Source organism: Hyaena hyaena, unplaced genomic scaffold (genome assembly GCF_003009895.1).
Source record: "Hyaena hyaena isolate Hyena2069 unplaced genomic scaffold, ASM300989v1 scaffold_19, whole genome shotgun sequence".
Taxonomy (NCBI): Eukaryota; Metazoa; Chordata; class Mammalia; order Carnivora; family Hyaenidae; genus Hyaena; species Hyaena hyaena.
In genome coordinates, this window is record NW_024080651.1 from 5836902 (window position 1) to 5858340 (window position 21439).

Consider the following 21439-nt stretch of genomic DNA (forward strand, 5'->3'; position numbering starts at 1 on the left):
CAAAAAATAATTAAAAAGTTGCTTCAGGGGTGCCTGGGTGGCTCAGTTGGTTAAGCGTCTGACTCCTGATTTCAGCTCAGGTCATGATCTCATGGTTTGTGAGACTGAGCTTCTGTGTGTTGTGCTCCATGCTGACAGCACCAGAGCCTGTCTGGGATTCTCTCTCTCTTTTCAAAAATAAACATCAGGGGCACTGGGTGGCTGTCGATTAAGCGTCTGACTTGGCTCAGGTCATGATCCCCCAGTTCATGGGTTCAAGCCCCACACCGGGCTCTGTGCTGATAGATCAGAGCCCGGAGCCCGCTTCGCTTCTGTGTCTTCTTTTCTCTCTTTGCTCCTCCCCAACTTGCCCTGTCTCTGTCTCTGTCTCTCTGAAAATATTTAAAAATTTTTTTAAATAAACATTAAGTTGCTTCATAAAATAACACACATTTTGTTGATTTTTCTTTTAACAACAAAAAACAATGATTTTTTTTTAAGTTGATTTATTTTTGAGAGAGAGAGGGTGAGCAGGGGAGGAGCAGAGAAAAATAGGAACAAAGGATCCAAAGTGGGCTCTGCTCTGACAGCAGAGAGCCTGATGCAAGGCTCAAACTCATGAACCGTGAGATCACGACCTGAGCTGAAGTCGGAAGCTCAACCGACTGAGCCACCCAGGTGCCCCAATAATGAGTTTAAAAGAGATTAGATGAGGGGTGCCTGGATGGCTCAGTCAGTTAAATGTCTGACTTTGGCTCAGGTCATGATCTCATGGTTCATGAGTTCAAGCCCTGTGTGGGGCTCCCTGGTGTCAGCACAAAGCCTGCTTTGTATCCTCTGTCCCGTCACCCCCCCGCCCCCCGCCCTTCCCCTGCTTGTGTGCTTGCACTCTCTCAAAAGAAATAAACTTTAAAAATGTATAAAAGAGATCAAATGAGTGAATGGATATTTAATATGACAGTTTAGGCTTCATCAGAAACCATGATGTAGATGGGGCGCCTGGGTGGCTTAGTCTGTTAAGCGTCCGACTTCGGCTCAGGTCATGATCTCGCGGTTCGTGGGTTCGAGCCCCGCATCGGGCTCTGTGCTGACTGCCAGCTCGGAGCCTGGAGCCTGTTTCAGAGTCTGTGACTCCCTCTCTCTCTGACCCTCCCCTGCTCACGCTGTCTCTCTCTCCTAGAAATAAATAAAACATTTAAAAAAAAAAAAAAAAAAAGAAACCATGATGTAGAAAAGTGCTTTTATTTCTAAAAACCAATATAGTCCTTCTTCTTGAATTTGGGAAATTCACCAAGCTGACTGAACTTTTTCAAATTCATTTGATTTATACAGTGAATGCCCAGGAAGCCTAGGTGGCTGTCGTTCAAAATTACAGCAAGTTTTCACTGCTGGAGCCAGGCTCTGTTGAAGTCATTAACTTTTCTATCAAGACAGATTTTGGTCCAGAGGGAACAGAGAGGAGCGGGGGGTAAGTAGTAATCTTTGGGTACTCTTTCCCAAACCTGAGCCAAGTGGCCAACTGTGGGCCCCTTGCTGGTTTGACATGAGGAACAGCTGAAGGAAAAGAACTTTGTGGAATGCTGCTAAAGGCAAATCAGAGACAGAAAAATCACAGAATCTTGGGATGGGAAAAGAATAGCTCTGAGGTTGCTTATCTAAACTAGAATCTCCTCTGCTGTATTTCTGACATACAGTCACTCAGTCTCTTCATAAACATGACTTTCCCACACAACCTAATCCATTTCTAGACTGATTCAAACTGGTCTAGATGTTAAAACATACCTTTCCAATGGACTTAAATCCTGTCTCCCTCAAGCAAGGTGTTGTTTTTTTTTTTTACTACATTTTGAAATTTAAATGTTTTTTTAAACAACTGATTTAGCGATGGTCTCAGATATACAATAAACAAAAAAGTTTGCAAATATGGTTCAAAAAATTTCCTATCTTTATCCAGCTTTCCTCAGTGTTAACATCTTACATATAATCACAGTATAGTTACTAAGGTCAGTAAGTTGATATTAATATTCACTCTAATTTATTCAAATCTTATTAACAGCTTCCTAAAGTCCTTTTTCAGGACCTGAATCCAATCCAGGCTCCCATGTCTTAGTTAGTCCATGTGTTAGTTGTCATGTTTCCTTAAGTTCTCCCTTAAATGGAGATAGTTCCTCAAGTATTCATCTTTTGTGACTTTGACACTTTTGAAAGTCTCTTGATTTAGGTTTGAGGTTTCTTTAAGATGAGATTCTGGTTATGCATTTTAGGGGCGGGAATCTCACTGAAGTGGTGCTAGTTCTTGGTGTACCCTCCCAGGAGATACATGGCTTTCAGCGGACTGTCTAATCCCTGTGGAGGTGAACTTTCATCATTTGGTTCAAGTAGGTCTGCTAGCTTTCTCCACTGTGGAGTTACTATTTTCCTCTTTGTATACCTTGTAATGCTTCTGTTACTCTGTAATCTTATGGGGAGATATTTAGAGATCCTTTAAACTTTAAACTTCAGTTTTTTAAAAAAAAAAATGTTTGAGAGGGATACAGATAGTGCAAGCAGAGGAGGGGCAGAGAGAGAATCCCAAGTAGGCTCCATGCTCCTGGCACAGAGCCTGACTCAGGGCTCCATCTCATGAGATCATGACCTTAGCTGAAACCAAGAGTAGAATGCTTAACTGAGCCACCCAACTGCCCCTTAGCCACTAGTTTTCACACGCACTGAGGATTTTTGCTTGAGGTGATTATCCCCATGATGATTGCCAAACGGCGATTTATTTCCATTATTCTTTTTACATTTATGAATTGGAATTCTTCAAGAGCTTTTTTTTTTTTTAATGTTTATTTCTAGAGAGAGAGAGAGAGACAGCGTGAGCAGGGGAGGGTCAGAGAGAGAGGGAGTGACAGACTCCGAAACAGGCTCCAGGCTCTGAGCTGGCAGTCAGCGCAGAGCCCAACGTGGGGCTTGAACCCATGAACCGCGAGATCATGACCTAAGTGAAAGTCGGACGCTTAACCGACTAAGTCACCAGGCGCCCCAAGAGCTTTTTTTTTTAATGTACTTTTTAAAATTTTTAATGTTTTATTTATTTCTGAGAAAGAGATACAGCACGAGCAGGGGAGGGTCAGAGAGAGAGGGAGACACAGGATCTGAAGCAGGCTCCAGGCTCTGAGCTAGCTGTCAGCAGAGCCCGATGCAGGGCTTGAATCCACAAACTGCGAGATCATGGCCTGAGCTGAAGTCGGACGCTTAACCGACTGAGCCACTCAGGCGCCCCTCAAGAGCTTTTTTCAAGTTATTTATTTCATATCAGCATGGATTCATGATATGTTTTATTCTATAAGTTATAATTCATCACTATCATTATTTAAGCTCAAATTGTCCCAATCTTAGCCACTGGAAGTCCTTTCAAGTTGGCTCCTGTGTCCTTTTGATATGTCTCCATAATTTTCTGAGCAATTCACCACAAACTGTTCCAGGATCATCTTGTACTTTTTCCTGTGCCAGCCCCCAAAACACTTCTCCAAAAAGTCTTGGTTCCTTTCATTGGAAGATGTTATTTATCTATTTATTTATTTTGGAAGATGTTATTTAGAAACCAAGAACTGAATGCGAGGTGTGCTCACTGCTATGTGTTGCTGCTTCTAGATCCCACCTCAAATACCCATACACATAGAGTATTTCTGTACCTGTGTATATTAAAAACTCTTAAGTTCATACTGCTAACTCCAGCTCTAGTTCTCCATACCACAGGGTTCATTCTAGCCCTCATCCCCTGTCTATAACTCTGTTCTGTTAGTGAGAAACCTAGCTCTCATCCACAATATTTACCCATTACTCAATCCTAAAATACACATGCAGCAGTTAGGAATTGCTAGGCCATACACCTGTGAAAAACAATTTTACTATAATGTTTAGTCAGGGTATAGTTAAAGGTATAGTAAGGGGTGCCTGGGTGGCTTAGTTGGTTAAGCGTCCAACTTTCACTTAGGTCATTATCTCACGGTTCATGGGTTTGAGCTCCGCGTCGGGCTCTGTGCTGACTGCCAGCTCAGAGCCTGGAGCCTGTTTCAGTCTGTGACACCCTCTCTCTCTGACCCTCCCCTGCTCACACTGTCTGTCTCTCTCTCTCTCTCCTAGAAATAAATAAAACATTTAAAAAAAAAAAAGAAAAGAAAGTATAGTCAAAATACTATTTCCCAAAGCTACTTGGGTTACTTTATTTCTTCATCCCCCTCCTCCCTCAGTGTGGTTTTATTATTCATTTGTAATACAGCTAAGAGTCATTTGTCAGGATTTTTATTAAATTTTGGGCTCACCTCACATCTTGGCTCTCTAAGTAGTTATTTTTCAAGTATGGCCTCAGAACTCTACAAAAAGATGGACTCAGAGAAGTTTACTTCCTCCTATTCCTTCTACCTCATTCCCACTCTCTCTCCCCTGCTCCCAATAGCTTCCTATAGGTAACCAAACCCATTCGTTTCTGGTTGTCTTCCTGTGTGTCCCTGTGTGTTTTATACAAATGAGCAGTATACTTATCTCACCTTCTTCCTTGAATGACAGGGAGGGTACAATAGATATTTACTTGCCCTCTGCTTTTTTTTTTTTTAACCTAACAGTACATCCTAGTTTGCAGAAAAGAGTTAACAGAGCAGGCCTGTTATCCTTAGAAAGTCCTGCTTGCAAGGGTGGCCTTGGCTCATCTGGGAACTTAGATTTTGGGAGTTTCCAACATTCCCTAATGATAAGAACGGTTTGGAGCACCCATAGAACAATGGGGTTTATGTTGAAACACCTGCTTTAAGTCTGGAATTTTGGTATATGCCAGGGAGAGGATGCCCATGTGACCAGCCTCCAGTTCAAACTCCGGTCTCTAACACGCTTCCATGGTAACCCACATTTCACATGTGTTGTCACAATTTGTTCCTGGAGGAGACTATGTGTATGTGACTACACCAGGAGAGGATTCTTGGAAACTAGCATCTGGTATCTTCTGGACTTGGCACCATGCTTCCCCTTTGCTGATTGTTTTATATCCTTTTGCTGCAATTAATCTTAGCTACAAAATATGACCATGTGCTAAGTCCTGCAAGTTCCAGGGAATCACCAAACCTAGAGGTGGTCTTGGGGAGCTCTAACATCTGGAAAGCACTCCATATCAGTACATGGAGATTTTCCTCAACTCCTTATCACATGTGCATGTACTGCACGTACGGACATAAAATACACATGCTATAGTTTATTCAACCTCTCTCCTCTATGTGGACATTCAGGTTGCTTCAAACATTTTGTAGTGATAAACAATACTGTAAAAAATAACTTTTGGCATATATATTTCCACAGTTTTGGAGGTGTATATTTGTAGTAGATTCCTAGAAATAAGAGTGCTGGGTCAACAGGTCAGAGCATATGCATTCCGGTTAGGTGCAGCCAAATTCCTCTTCCGAAAGGCTGTAATGAGTATGCATTCCCACCAGCAATATGTGAGAACACCTTTTCCCTCACAACCTTGCCAACCAGGTATGTTTCCATAATTTTCCATATTCTCTAGTCTGATAGGTAAAAAGTGGTATTTTGATGGTTTAAATTTGCATCTTTAATTATGAGTGAGACTAACCATCTCTTCATGTGTTTCAGAACACACACATGCATGCAACATACACACAATGAATCATCTATTCAAGTCTTTCCTTCATTTTCTATTGAGTTTTCCATTCTTCAATCTACAAGTTCTTTATACATTAGTGGGGCATCCAGAGGCTTAGTCAGTAGAGTATGTGACTTTTGGTCTCAGGGTTTTAAGTTTGAACTAATATGGGTGTTGAGATTAATTACAAATAAAATCTTGGAGTGCCTGGGTGGCTTAGTTGGGTAAGCATCTGACTTCAGCTCAGGTCATGATCTCCCGGTTTGTGGGTTTGAGCCCCACATTGGGCTCTGTGTTGGTGGTGCAGAGCCTGCTTGGGAATCTCTCCTCACCCCCACTCCTCCCCCTTCCCCATTTGCATTCTCTCTCAAAATAAATGAATGAACTTAAAAGAAAAAGGAGTTCTTTATATATTAGTTAAGTCCTTTATCTGTGATATATGTTGCAAATATGTTCTTCCAATTCACCAGTTGTGTTCTGTCTGTGGTGTTTTGGCAATCTAACAAGAATTCTTGAGGTCCAACGATGTCTGGTCTCTGCAAATCTTTTCAAATAGCAGTCTGCTTTTCTAAGAGGTCCACAGCATTCATTCAGATTTTCTTTAAAAAACATTTTTTTTAAGTTTATTTTTGAAAGAGAGAGAGCATGAGCAGAGAGAGACAGAGAGAGAATCTGAAGCAGGCTCCAAGCTCTAAGCTGTCAGCACAGAGCACAACACGAGGCTTAAACCCACAAACCGTGAGATCATGACCTGAGCCGAAGTCGGAAGCCTAACTAGCTGAGACACCCAGGCACCCCAACAGTTCTCCAAATCCTTGAAGGCTTCTCTTGATTCTTCTTTGATAGGACATACCTAAGCAACTGGCTTCCAATGGTGTATTTTCAGGTTTTCTCGTTAGTGTGAATTCTTTATCATGAATGAATTCTTGGTTTCTATACTCATCCTATACATGAGACACTGACACCAGGCTCAGCATTGGGATGAGGAGCTAGGACCCCACTCTGGCCAGTGAAGCCAACACTGATACATTCCTCCCTTTCCCTCTGCCCTCCCTAATCCCAGAGGCATCCTGAGCTCATTTGAGTGCTGGGGGAAGAGGGGACTGTGAATATGATACTCTAGCTACAGGCTAACTAGCACACAGTGTAGACAACACATTTCTGTTAATGTGCTAAATTAAGAGGAAACTGGCTTTTCTGGATGGCCATCCCACAAAGTCAATACTAATGAACTAGCTTTGTGTCTCTAAATATACTTCTGCTTTTTTTTTTCCCTTCCCCACTTGTGACGCTCACTTTTTGGAACAAAGTAGAAAATCTTATATCTATTAAATTTCATTTTGGTTTATATAATTCAAAACAGTATTTATTTCTGGTGGAGTTGGGAGGGAGGAAGGACAGCAACCTTCTAGTTCTTAGATTGGAAGGCATATATGTGTACCTATTTTTATTTTATACCAGATATTAGATGAAATTTTAGATAAACTACAAAAAATGTTTACCTTATTAGACTGAGCCCACCAGATCAAGAAACTTTTAGATCCTGAATCTGTTACCTCACTTCTATTTTTATTTTTTTTTTTCACTTCTATTTTTAATGTTAGGTCATCACAGCATAAAATCTGACATTACTTAATTAATGCTAACTGAAAACATTAATCTATTCCTAACTATGGTCAATATATGAAGCCTACTAACAACAATCAATTGCCCTGTAACCTGTGTAAAGAAATGACATATTTAAAAGGTGAGAAATGGAGCCTAACACAGAAAGCCCAAAGAATATGAATTTATCTGTGGGTCTACAACAGGGGCTGGCAAACTATAGCCCATGGGCCAGCACCTGCGCTCATAAAAAAGGTTTACTGAAATACAGCTACACTCTCATTTTTGTATTGTCTACGTCTGCTTTCATGACACAAGGGCAGAGTTGAGTAGTTTTGACAGAGACCTTATGCCTTGCAAAGTCTAAAATATTTACTATATGGCCTTGTACAGGAAAAAAAGTTTGCTGAACCCTGGTCTAAGACACCATCCAGAGGAGAAAGTAAATTTTCTAGTGTACTTGGAAGGTATAGTCTTTTAGGAACCTGGGTTCCTCAGGCTATCATAGCTTGCTAGTCATTAGTCTTACCTACCTAACCCCTATTACTCTAATTTCACACTTACAGAGAGCTATTTGATCTTACCTATATGGAGAAGACATACTGATCAGCCAGTGTGACAGTTCCTACCAAGAAATGATTCACCTTTTCACTGTGAATTAAAGAACTGACTTTGTGATTTATATTTTAGTTTCTCATGAAGTGGATTAACATGGGTCAGTCCTTCGGCGACCATCACCTCTAATACACCAAAAAACAAAAGTCAAGTTCCTAGACCTGCAAAGCTAAGGAGCAGCTCCTGAAAAATGGAGATTCCTCTAGGGTATCCATCCTATGAAGCAGACTCCCTCAGAGGTATCTCTATGTCATGTCACTCCACCCTATTCGTGATACTACCAAAACTTAAGGACTGAGTATCCATCATTTCTTAAAATCAAATGCAGAAATATCACATGACTATCACAGAGACTCAACATTCCACATAAGATAGCTGCTTCAGACAAGTGATACTTTTTCATTAGGTAAGCACTTTCTCCTCTCTTCAAGTGTCTGATGTGACACAAATGTCTTAAAAAAATCATCAAAAGAAAGTTAACATGAAAATCAACATTTTGGAAATGTTTCCAGAACAAACCATAAGCTACCTGTCCGCATCTATAGTTTATTATCTGAAGTGTTACTCTGGAAAGCTGTCATTCACACTCAACTCCTCTGAATTGAGATCTCATGTCTTACCTGACTTGGGCTGATCTTTTCTTCAGCAGCTGTGGAATGTTGATGTGGGTCTTCCTTTGCTCCCTCACAGGGGTCTCTTACAATTTCCGCCTGGTCCCCTTCATCTTTGAAGACCTTTAGCTCCATGCTCTTGGTTTTCTCTTCCCTATCCAAGACCCCAGAAGCCACAGAACCTCCTGCTGTGGTGTCCACCAACCCACACTGCCCAGGCTCACCCCCATGATCCAAGGTGCCAGAAGTTTCTTCACAACAACCTTCCGCACAAGTCCTCTGCTGCTCCAAGGGCACTGCCCTACTCTGACTTATAAGAGAGCTTGAGGCTCCGGGTTTTACATCTGGAATCACACTTGGCTCAGGGTCAGCATGAAGCTCTTTGGAGACACTCACTGGGAGTTCAGAGTATAATTCCTGTACCACGGCAGACATGGAGGAATCAAGTGGAACTGGCTGAGTCTCTACTCCGGATGACAGCATTAGGGCAGATGGAAGATTATGGAGTCAAGTCTTTTACATCAAACGGTTCACCCTGACACAAATCAAAGGAAGGGGTAAAAGTTTAAAACCTTGTAGGGTAGAAGAAAGCTGTTTCAGCTAAAACTGGCTAAAATAAGGACAAAAAAATTCTACCTCAAATGCTGGCAACATCTGACACCAAAACATCTTCCTCAAAGACTGTGAATTAGTGGAAAAATAAATGCCTTAAATCTTTAATAGACATCTGCCTAATCTCAATTCAAATACTGCCTTATAAACAATTCTCAATTTAAATCTGGAGGGCCAGCAAATGTAGATGAGAAGGAGACATGTCTAAGCGTCCATGGACAGACCTCAGGTAAAGAAGATAAAGATGATTTTCTACTTGTTTTCAGGGCGTGAACCTTGCCTGCTTTGTTCATTGCTATATCCCCACTGCCTAGAAGAGGTGCCTAGCGCATATAAGGTACTCAGTAAATATTTGCTGAATGAACATATACTGAGAGATTCTGAGGAATTTTTTTAAACTGACTTTTCCTCAAAAGAATTCTCTATGAAAGACAGCAGAATTCCAATCCTTTACTGCTTACCAAACTTGAGCTGATCTATCCAAGCTGGCACAAGACACCACTGAACCAGTTTTTTAGAAGAATCCTCTGTGACTTTTATTCAGCATCTTGAGATTTTCTATGTGCCTTCCCAAATACCATTTAGATTTTCCCAACCCTGCGAGCAAAGTTGAGCAGCTATCACCATCCCGTTACAGAGCCTAACATCATACTTAAGAGGTAAAAGTGACCTGCCTGAAATATTATAGGATTACCTGAGGAAAGGGGGTGGGGAGATACTCAAGATACTTCCATGGTTTGGGGGATGTTTCACTGCTTGCACTGGGTAGTGGAAACATGGGATATTTGCTAAAATATGTGTATTTGTGTAGTTCATAAACCTACATTATTAAGGTTGTCAACACACACACGCATGCAGAGCTAAGGAATGGTACACTTAGAACCATGGTTTCCTAGCTGGTAACTTTTCAATTTAGGTTACCAAATGTGTGCAGTTTCCACAACAAGACCCACTTTGACCCAAACGAGGTGGAAACTGGTTTAACCAAGTAAGATACTACATGCTTTCATTTTTTTTTCCATGCTTTCATTTCTAATGTTAACAAAAGGAGAGAAAAGGAGAGAAATTTCTGGCAAGAGTTCCTAACAAGGATTCATCTGAGGTATTGGTGGCAAATCTCTTTGGCCAAAAGGCACATAGGAAATGATGTTTCAGAAAGCCAGCAGATTTCTACTCCTACCACTTTCTACCATCCATCTTTTCCCAAAATAAACATATTACATGCAAGCAAAATCCACTGTTGGCTACCAAACAGTTTTGAATACTGAATTGTCTCACCTTTTCTCCACTGACCACATTTAGATTTCTGAGGAGGGATTCTCCTATATACCATGTAAATCTTTACAACTCAGTTTCCTCTTACCCTGTCTCTAACTCCTGTCCTGTTTTTCTGGGAGAGCCTAAACATGTCGCTTACACAAAAGGGACCTGTTGTCCCTCCAGGCCCAGAAGCACCTACCTGGTCCTTGAATATTCCTGGATATACAATCTTTCCTCCTCCCACCCTCTGACCCGCGCTATCAAGACTGAAGCTGGGGGCTCAGGTAGGGCAGATGATAGGTCCCTTCATTTTGGACCATTCTGTCTTTCCTGGTTTTCCAACCTGTGGCCAATCGTTTACTTACTCACATTCCTATGCTTTCATCCACTGGGTGTCCTTAACATTTTGAAGGAATTCTCTCCAAAAGTAAAAGTAGACAACACTATACTACTAACTTATATACTAGAAATTATAGGAAATCAGACTGCTGGTCTACTAAGTTTAGATAACACAGGAAGGCTGATGAAAAAACTTGAATCCAAAAAAGCAGCAAAGAGAGATAAACTGTTGTGTCCAGAGTATGGTGAGAATCAAATGAGACTCTTTCATAAATCTGACAAAAACAAATAATTTTGGGGGCTACAATCTTCCCCTTTCTCCTCTAGCTCCTGGATATTTCTAGGGGCACTTTAGATTTTGGTGTGTGCATTAGGGGTCAACAGCTAAAGCAGAATTGCTATTTGATGTTAAAAAAAAGAGAGGAGGTGCTCAATTTTCATTTGGCTCAATTTCCCTTTCCCAACAACCACCACTCCAGTTTTTGATTGCCACAACACATACAGACCAGAAGAATAACTGCAGGAAAGGATATTGTAAAAGAGCAGGTTTGTTGGTGGAGACTGACTCCATAAGTCTCTCTGCCACCACGTGCTCAAGAGCTCCCTTCCCTTACCCGCCACTGAGGTGTGAGTGTTCTCAGAAGTTTAATCCTTGACACACCTCCCATTCCAGGATTCACTTTTTTGATGACCTCATCTTTTCTTGCAGCCTTTCTGCTATGTCAATGACTTAAAACTATCACTTTAAGTACAGGTGACCACATGACCCAACAATTCCACTTCTAGGTATACATGCAAAAAAAAGTCCACACAAAAACTAGCACAGAAATGTTCATAGCAGCACTATTCACAACAGTCAAAAAGTAGAAACAGCTTTCACGTCCATCAACTAATGAATGGATAAACGAAATGTGGTGTATCTGTAGAAATGGATATTACTCAGCTGTAAAAAGAAATGAAGTTCTGACTTGTGAGTCAACATGGATGAACTTTGAAAACATTACAAGTAAAAGCCAGTTACAAAGGACCATACAAGATTCCATATATACAAAATGTCCAGAGTAGGCAAAGTAAATTGCTTAGTGAGAGTTGAAAAAACTGGGAGTAATTGTTAATAGAATTTCTTTCAGGGGCAATAAAAATGTTCTGAAATTGACTGTAGTGGTGGTTACACACCTTTGTGACTATGCCAAACACCACTAAATTGTACAATTTAAGTTGGTGAATTGTATGATATGCAAATTACATCTGAAAGCTAATTTAAAACAAAAAAATAAAAACACCTGTCCTCTACCCCATCATTTCTCAAATTCCTAACCTATGTTTTATTTATAAGGACAGCACCCCTCTAGGGGTGCCTAGGTGGCTTAGTGGGTTAAGCATCCAACTTCAGTTCAGGTCATGATTTCAGTTTGTAAGTCTGAGCCCTGTGTTGAGCTCTGTTCTATCAGTACAATGCCTGGAGCCCACTTCGAATTATGTCTTCCTTTCTTTCTGCGCCTCCCCAAACTGCTCACACTGTGTGTGTCTCTCTCTCAAAAATATACATTAAAAAAAAAAAAAAAAAAAAAAAGATGGCACCCCTCCCAAACTTAACATGTCCAAGATAGAACCCATTCAACCCAATGAATAACTGAGTCTTACTATACACAATCAGCTAGAGGAAACAAAGATGAGTAAGATGGTCTCAGTAAACTTACATGCTTATTTTTTTTACACCGTTGCCTCTCAGGAGTAACACCCCCACTACCCTAGAGCTCAGACTTGAACCACGAGACACAACTAAATCTGATCTTCCATTTGTTGTTCAATTAGCACTTGGAGACCACAGACTCCACTCTTACAGTGTCTGACAAATACCACTCCTTTCCATCCCCATGGTCCTAATTCAAGATTTGTTCCAAACACAGGATGATGCACAAATACACGCTTACTAATAAATAGTGTATCATGAAGAGACAATATTAATAATCACATAGAATGCTCCAAAATAGTCTTCAAGGAAAACAATGCTGTTATGCTTCCTATGCATGCATTTATGCTCTAAACTGGCATTGGCCAAAAGAGAACTTTAAAGCTTTGGTTCTCCCCCACACCCCCCAAAAAAACCTTCCAATTTACAAAAACCAACCACCACAATGCCATCATCACTTGAAACTTCTGTTTGGTAGAGATATTATTCTAAACCTTTTCAACCTGTAAAACAACTAAGCACATTCACTGCTGTTTTACAGGCATTTACAGACTTTCTCTCCTTTTCTCCTAGGCCTATCCTGGGTCCTTGAGTTTATAAGCAGTATCTGTAGTTGAGACACCCAGAAGAGGTGAGTACCTCAGCTGGAACTCTCAGTGTTGAAGTAATATTTAGATGCAAGCCTAGAGTAGCAGATTAAAATTATTCTCAGCTCACTAGCTTGCATCACCAAACTCTCATTCTAGCCATTTAACAAAATACTGGTAAGGTCACAAGCCTGCAGAAACAGAAGAACGTATTTTAAGAAGGCATTCAAGTTCTTTAAAACTAAATTTCTAAATACACTGGAATAATTAAAAATAAATGGTGTAGAAAATGAACTTACACAGAAAGTTGCCTAGGATAGTTTATCAAACTAAACATTAGAGCTCTCTTATTTTGATAAAATATGCACATAGGAAAACTGAAAGAATATATATAATCCAAATGTTAACAGTATCACCCTGGGTGAGGAGATCACAACTGACTTAAATGTTGCTATTTTTTTTTTCTACAGTAAATTTAAAAAAAAAAAATTTAGGGGTACCTAGGTGGCTCAGTTGGTTAAGCGTCTGACTTCGGCCCAGGTCATGAGCTCACCATTCCTGGTTTGAGCCCTCAGGGGGACTCCGTGGTGACAGCCTGGAGCCTGCTTCAAATCCTTTGTCACCTTCTCTCTCTGCCCCTCCCCTGCTTGTACTTTCTCTCAAAAAAAATTTTTTTAAATAAATAAAAACAAACATTAAAATTTTTTTAAAATTTTAAACATTATTTCCCAAGATCCAAATAGGAATAAAAAATAACTGTAAATGTATTATCCCTTTATCTTTCCAAACCTCAGCTCTCTGCCTCAACCATAAAAGTTTTTATGTTAAAGTGTTAAGTATACTTGAAGTAAGGAAACACTGAGCTAACACAGGCTTGTAAAATGAAGGCAGGGATTTATAGCTTAATTCTTACTAATGATTTATAATCAATCTACTGGGTGAGGACATTAGATAATTATCCAGTTTGAGGTATAAACAAAAAACAAACCACAGATTCACAAACAACGCTTGCCAGCTGCTACTGGCTTGTCATCTTTACTGTGACACAAATGAGAATTAGATTGTTTAAAAAAATAGATTTATCCTTGAAAAAAGACCAATAATTATAAGGGGTATGCAGTAAAGTTATCCTACTAAAAGAAGAAATTCTTTTGTTTTTAAATTGAGAACAATCATCTCAAAACCTTTCTATGTCAAATATAATAGCAAAGGCTGGAAGCAGCCTGGTTGCTGGTCTCCAAATTGGGAGACCTGGGTCTCTATCCTGCTGGCTGCACGACTGTGAATGTATCACTTAACTCTCCAGGGCTTGTTTTTCACATGTAAAACGGAACAAGTTAAACAAAATAACCTCAAACGGTCTTGCCCGCCCATAAAAACCCCATGAATCTAAATGACAACTTTTCTATTTCACCGATCTATAGATACCAACAATGGTGGTAGATTTCTGACTAAGCCCCGCTGCATGTACTCAGGGTATAAGAGGTAATTTAAAAACACTTTACACGCAAATAAAGATGGAACACTTTTTCTTCTTTAGTGGCAGCGGCACTGTTAATACATAACAAAAACATGAAAAAAAAGAAAATAAACTACCAATGAAAAAGATTAGCCCTGCAGCTCTCAATCTGATTAGAATACATTTTGTATTCTAACACCTGACAAAGTGGTCCTTCCTCTTTAGTAGTTCAAACATTCCCTAATACAAAAGTTTTGGGAGCACAAAGTTTACAGTAATAAGTAAAATGTAAAAAAAAAAAAAAAAAGAATCAAACAAAGAAAACAGCCGAACAGAAGACCATGTGCCCAACAATCCCAGATCTGAAGGTCTCCCCTCCCTTTAATTCCAATGTAAAAGGGCTGCTCAAAACGAAGAACAGTAACACTGGGCACTGCCACACTCGTGTCAAGGGACAATACTCACAATATCGATCAGTCCCTCAGAAGTTCACAACACTCCTTTCACCTTGAGAAAGGGGATTTCTTTTCCAAGATTCGGACACTGTAGCCAATGCCTCCATGAGGGCATTCGGAGAAGGGGCCTCTTCTTGAGGGACAGAGAAAGAAGAATCTTTTAACGAGATCTCTAGACAAACAGAAAGTGGGGTAGGGAAATCTATATACTAACAGGGCCGAGCTCTACAACATGGAGTGTGCAGGAAATCTCAAAAGCATCAAGCACTGTTTCCTTTTTCCTTCCTTTATCAGCATGCAGAAAAAGGATCCCTCCATGGGGGAGTAAAGAGGGAAAATGCTCCTGATTTCTGACAAAGACTTCCTGCATAAAAAAATTTCATTTATTTTTCAGAGGAAGAGGAGAAGGAAACCATCTGTGCCACTCTAAATACACTGCAGGAAAGAGTTCTCCTCTCAAAGAGTCTTATTTTTCTTGGGAGAGCAAGAGAAAAGAAGTTGGACTCTCCCTCTTTGAGGAGGGGGAGGTGTACAGATAGCAGTAAGCTTTTTAATCACTACAGCAGGTAGGGGGAGTGGGAGATGACTTTGCTAACCAGTCAGGAAGAAGTGATAGCTTCTGTGGACAAAAGGAAGGCTGGCTTTTGGTATCAGTTCTCTCTCCCTCTTGGAGTACAGACCTGTTTCCAAAAACAAAGTCTTTTCTCCTGATTATTCTGAGACCCTCTTTGTTACTTTGGGGGACATGGAAGGATTTAAAGGGAGAAATGCCTCTTTCTCCACTCCAGGATGGAGATGGTAGGAGGCATACATGGAAATATCTGAGTCTCTATAGAAGATATTAGTTTTCTGTAGTAAGAGTAATAGCAACAATTTACCAAAAGCTTACTATGTACTAAACACACAAATTCTCCCTTAGCCCTCAAGACAAGGCTCTACAAAGAGGACCCAAATTTGAATGAGGCTAACTGAGACTACGAAAGGTTAAACAATTAGCCAAGGTCACAAAGATGGGGACAGACTAACTACCACCACATTCCAGACGCCATGCTCTTAACTGTGCAAGGGAAAGCCATTGCACACCAAGAGACTTGAGGGAGAGTCTTGTGGACATTACTGGGGGAAAGGGGAAAGACTAATTTCTAATACCATAAAGTAAACTCAGGGTCTTCATCTTTATATCTAGGAGTAGAGGTGAAAAATAAAAGGTAAGTCTCTCTTTTACAAGGAAAGAAGACCCCCCCCCCCACCACTTTTAGGCAACTTGAGTCTCCCTCTTCACCTGGGGAGCGCTGACCAAATCGGGGGAAAGGTCTTGTTCGGGGTTACATACTACCCTTCCTCATAAAAATAAGTTTAGAATCGCGCTCTTGAACCCCGGGAGCGGGTCTCGCGCCGCTGACAAACGCACACGAGCTGGGTAAGAGCGTACGCCCACGACTAGGGGCGTCGCCCTCCTCGAGAAGTTGGGGGTCCCCCGCCGTATCGAGGTTGAAGAGGAGTATCTCTCCCCCGTCGGAGCCATGACTCGGAGAAGCCGTTTCCCCCTCGCGACGCGGGGCCTGGTCTCCTCCCTCTCCCCGGCTCGTTCCGCCGCCCGCAGCGCAGCCTCAGTTCCCTTCAGCGCCCCAAGAGGGAGAGGAGCCCGGGCTCCCCATCAGCCTGCAACACCCGGCGGAGGGGCCCCTCAGGGTGGTGTGGGGCGGGGCGGCTACGCCCGTAAGCCTTTCCGCCCCCAGCCTCTTACCCTGAGGCCTGCTCCGCGGCCCGCTCTCGCCCCGCCAGCCCGGCCTTTGCAGCTGCAGCCCGGTCGCCGCCAAAGCTACCTGAGCCTACCGAGCCGAAAGAGGCCGGGGCCGCTCCAGCCGCCGCCGCCTTTTCGTCTCTATGGTCTTCTTCCTCCTCGCCCCCTCCCACCCCGCACTTCCTCATCCGGGGCCCGAGCCAGCCATGCGGGCTCATCCAAGTCCCGCCCCCGCACGGCGCGCGCGCAATCCTAGGGGCGGCTCTTCTCGCGTCAGGCCTCCGGCCCCGGCCGGGCCCCAGCCGCCCTTTGCCCCGCCCATACGGCCGCGATTCTTAAAGGGGAAAGATCCTTTTTGCCCGGCTCCTACTGATCCCCAGAGCCCATTGTCTCCACTGCTACTACCCTCTTCGGTATTTTCCTGGCCTGATTGGCTGCAATTCTAGGTGCCCATCTCTGGAAGCCCAGGAGATCCTTTGATAACTTGAATTAGTGTTTTAGGTCATGTCACTCCCCTGCTCCTTTGAATCACACTGACCAGTAAGCCTAAATGGCACTTCTGCCTCCAGTCCTGTATGGTATCTTGTTTTAACTTCTTCAAGGCTTTAACACTGTCTGATTTGCCACGTTGCATCCATTTATTGATTCATTTCATCATCTGTCCCTTCCCAGGCTTGTTCATCATTCTGTGGTCAGTACCTAGCACCGTTTCTGGCACAAGCAGACATTCAACAAACATTTGAAGGAAGGAAAAGAAGGTTTATTAAAAGAATTAAGGAGGTTCAGAGAATTGGGGTGCCTGGGTGGCTCAGTCAGTTAAGTGACTCTTGATTTCAACTCAGGTCAGGATCTCCTGGTTTGTCAGATGGAGCTTCACACCCCTCCCTGGCACTTCTCTCTGCTACTAGAGCAAGGAGCCTGCATGGGATTTTCTCTCCCTTTATCTCCCCTCCAGTGTTAATGTGGGTGCACACACACACTCCCTCTCTCAAAAATAAGTAAATAAACTTAAAAAAGGAAGTTTCAGAGAGTGGGATCAACTTGTTTTGTTTCACACAGCCTTGTGTTAAACATAGAGATATGTTGTTTTGGGGCTTTATCAACTGGGCTGAGTAGAGAGCTAGAGGTTTGGAGGTTTGAGAGAGATTTTAATTCTCTCTTCTTTGATTAGGGTATCTTTTGAGCTAGTCAACATTTTTGCCAAGATAGTGGTTTTCCCACCCTTGGTTAGGGCTGGAGATATATAAACCCAAATACCAACCCTATTGTTTTACAGCCTGTGAATCCATATATCATCCCATATATGTGTACAATTAACACATAGGCTACTACAGATGCTATTGGGATGATTTAATGAGACATTCTGTTTAAGATGTTTCTTTCTTTTTAATGTTTTATTTAGTTATTTTTTTGAGAGAGAGACAGACAGCATAAGCAGGGAAGGGTCAGAGAGCGAGGGAGACACAGAATCAGAAGCAGGCTCCAGGCTCTGAGTTAGCTCAGCACAGAGCCTGACGCGGGGCTGGATCATGACCTGAGCCAAAGTCAGACGCTTAACTGACTGAGCCACCCAGGCACCGCTCTTAAGGACATTTCTAAATTTACAGTATCTACATCCTCCAGTACTTTCTCAGGCAACTACCTGCCTATAGAAGAGGATCTGAGAAACCCAGTATTACTATTTTGTCTTTTTGCCTCAGGCTGTAACATGACTGCATAGCACCATTTTTGAGCACATTTTAAAATGTGATATTTTGTTAATAGCAGATTTTTGTATTATTTATTTAAAATATTATAGTACATTTTATTTATTTTGCTCCCTGTTTTTTTTTTTGACACTTCCTTAACTTCTTGTGCCCTAAGGGAAGTGTCTCACTAGCCTTACCCACCTCATCCTACTCCTAACCCTACTCCTAGCTCAGTATTAGGCACAAAGAGGTTCAAAAGAAGCATCATATGTATCATGCAACCCTCTAAAAGTCAAGGAAAGCCAGTTTCCTAATGAATTCCATGCTTTTGGTTAGTCAGTAATACTCTACACTTGGGATGCTTGAGTAGCTCAGTCGGTTAGGTGTCTGACTGCAGCTCAGGTGGTGATCGCTCCAAGCCCTGCATTCGGCTCTGTGCTGACAGTTCAGAGCCTGGAGCCTGCTTGGGAATTCTGAGTCCTCTTCCCTCTCTGCCCCTCCCCTACTAGTGCTCTGTCTCTCACCCCCCAAGCAACCCCCCCAAAATTTTTTAAATATAATACTCTACGTTTATATATAGCATTTTAAATTCTTTTAATTTCAAAGGCCTAATGTAACATGTCCCTCATTTCATTTGGCCCTCAAACACCTTGTGAACAAGGAAATACATGCACTTTTTATTCCCATCCGACAAGGGAGAAAATTGAGAAAAGAAAAGGATCTGGTGCAAAGCCACACTGCCAAAAACAGGTTATTGTGTAGCTGGTTGTAGCACAGTGATCTTAGAACCAAGGATCTCCTGCCTAGATCCCTAGTCCAGGAGCTATTGCTCCAGCCTTCCCTAACCTTGACCAGACTTTGACAGTTTTTATTTTTTTAGTATTTTTAATTTTTTAATGTTTATTTATTTTGAAAGAGAGACAGAGAGTGCCAGGAGGGTAGGGGCAGAGAGAGGGGGGCACAGAATCTGAAGCAGGCTTCAGTCTCACAGCTAACATAGAGCCCAATGCCAGCTCAAACTCAGGAACTGCGAGATCATGACCGGAGCCAAAGTCAGCCGCTTAACACACTGAGCCACCCAGGTGCCCCAGTTTTTAAAAAGGTCAAAACGTGTCAAGGATTTTTACAATCTTTTTCCAAATTAAAAAGTGAAATATTTGCATTTCTAAGATAAAACACCAATCATGGATATCTCTCAGAAGATGGAAATAACATTTCCTTGAAGGCAGGGAGAGAGAATCTCATTAGTCCCTCTGGGATGGAAGAACTCACCAGCCATTGCTGCAGATAAAACAGTCTGGGGGATCTGGGCGGGTCCCCTGAATCAGCAACATTAAAATGTTATTTATATTTAGCATTTTATCTCTTAAAGGTTGTTTTGCAACTGTTGCAGTATACTTGATTTCACGTTTTAATTTAATATAAAAAATTACTATTTTATAGTCCTTCAACTTCTGAATCCTAAAGTAAAATAAGGATGTTTAGGGAACCTCTTGTCTTGCCAGAGCCTCCTCTCCCCGCTCCCGTCTCCTTTGTGGTATGTGATGCTTTTTTCTTTAAACATTCAGAAAATTTCCAAAAACCGTAAGTGAAGTAGATGAAATTGGCAACTTGTTGGGAGCCCTTGGAGAGTTTGAGGCGCAGCCCACACAGTTCTGATTTTCTCCTCGAGATCAGAAAGATGTCTTGACAGGGGCTCAGGCTGAACTCTTGGGTGTGACAAGGATGCTGGTTAAACGCTCAGCCTCCAGAGCCAAGTTGGACTTGATTGGGTCAGGAGCTTCATTCCGAGGAGTTTCGTGTCCCCTGCCTGTTTACCCGTCTTTGAGAATATCAGCCACCCAATAGGGATGTGACCATTTCGTAAGGATGTCTGTGAAAGCTATGGTGGCTATTAACAACCAGAGAGCCTGAGATCGTCATTTAGGGTTTGGAGGTATTTGAAAAGAGCACACAAAGTGAATACTTTCCAGGAGGGTCCATCGCATTAGGTCGCGAGTGCTCAGCTTTTGCATTTTACAAAAGATCTCCAGGAAACTATTTTGTACTTCTCACTAGCCCGGGGAAGCCAAGCAAGTGTCCTTTAACACTGTTAATAGATCCAGGGAGACTCGCCTAAGTTTGCCCTACTGAACGACTGAATCAGAAACGAAGTTACTGTCATGGATCTATGTCATAATGTCTGGGAGGAAAAGTTTTTCCCTGTCATGGATTTATGTCAGTCATAATGTCTAAAAGGATTTTCTCTCTAAGGTTGGCTGATTTCGGGCCACCGAGCGGGAAACGCAGGAGGTAGAGGGAGTTAGACGCCGCAAGCGACGCCCCGCCCCTGGCGCGAGCCCCGGATGGGGAAGTGGCGCGGACACCGAGATGAGGAGGAGGCCCGGCCAGAGCGGCCCGAGGCGGGTGGGCGGGAAGGGGGCGGGGCTCCTGGGCGGAGCCACCAGAGCTGCGCGGGTTCTCAGGTGAGCTCTCTGTGGCTGGGGCGGGCCGGCAGGCTCCTCGAGGTCTGGCACCGAAGCCGCAAGGGTTGTGGGGGCGTAGGCGCGGTGTCCCGAGGAGTCGCGGGGGACCTCGGGAGGATCCGGGCCTCGGAGTCCCGGCCTGAAGCGACTCCGGAGCTGCGGGTGAGTGGGGCTATTTGCCGGGCCCGGGTTTGTGGAGCCTGAGGGAATGGGCCGTGGCCGAGGTTCGAGTCCAGACACCACTCCGCAACCCGCTGTGTGATCTTAGACAAGTCTCCACCCCTCTCTGAGCTTCCAGTGGCCGCTGCTGTGAAGTGAAGGTTGGGGAGGAGGAGCCGCTGAGAGTTTGTACAGATGGACGTTTGGAGAAACACTCCTGCCTTCCTTCTATTTATACTCTCCTTGCCCAGTACATTGGCCGCGGAAGATGAACGGTGGGAGTGTCTCCGTGTCTGAATGACCTTGGGCAAGTCCCTTGCTCTGGCCCTCACTTACTTCATCTAAAAATGAGTGCGGTAAACCTCTTTCAAGATCTCTTTAATATTTGGGTGTTATTGTTTTGGATAGAGACAAGGTAGTGAGTGCCCAATTCACTGCAAGTTTTCCCTTTAGGGTGCTCTTCCCTTTAGGGTTATCTTCTTAAATCTGGCCCGAATTTCCCTTCGTTCCCAGATTTTGTGGTTTTGGTTGTT

General features: G+C 42.7%; 2 protein-coding genes across 15 annotated transcripts in view; one reads left to right on the top strand and one right to left on the bottom strand.

Annotated features, from left to right (window-relative positions):
- The window catches only part of PRR14L (proline rich 14 like), a 58073-nt gene extending 41354 nt beyond the window's left edge, over positions 1–16719 (bottom strand). For 6 of the 10 annotated variants that reach the window (XM_039225858.1, XM_039225859.1, XM_039225857.1 and 3 more), the window contains exons 1-4: positions 16598–16719; positions 14861–14983; positions 9519–9654; positions 8455–8980 (exon numbers count right to left, since the gene is read on the bottom strand). In XM_039225858.1, the coding sequence (XP_039081789.1) occupies positions 8455–8928 (474 nt within the window). In that variant the 5' untranslated portion in view covers positions 8929–8980; positions 9519–9654; positions 14861–14983; positions 16598–16719. The remainder of the gene's footprint in view (positions 1–8454; positions 8981–9518; positions 9655–14860; positions 14984–16597) is intronic. The other 4 variants (XM_039225853.1, XM_039225854.1, XM_039225855.1 and 1 more) reach the window with 4 other exon arrangements.
- A 4065-nt stretch (positions 16720–20784) lies between these two features.
- The window catches only part of DEPDC5 (DEP domain containing 5, GATOR1 subcomplex subunit), a 134121-nt gene continuing 133466 nt past the window's right edge, over positions 20785–21439 (top strand). For all 5 annotated transcript variants that reach the window (XM_039225513.1, XM_039225521.1, XM_039225536.1 and 2 more), the window contains exon 1: positions 20785–20909. The gene's annotated coding sequence lies outside the window, so the exon portion shown is untranslated. The remainder of the gene's footprint in view (positions 20910–21439) is intronic.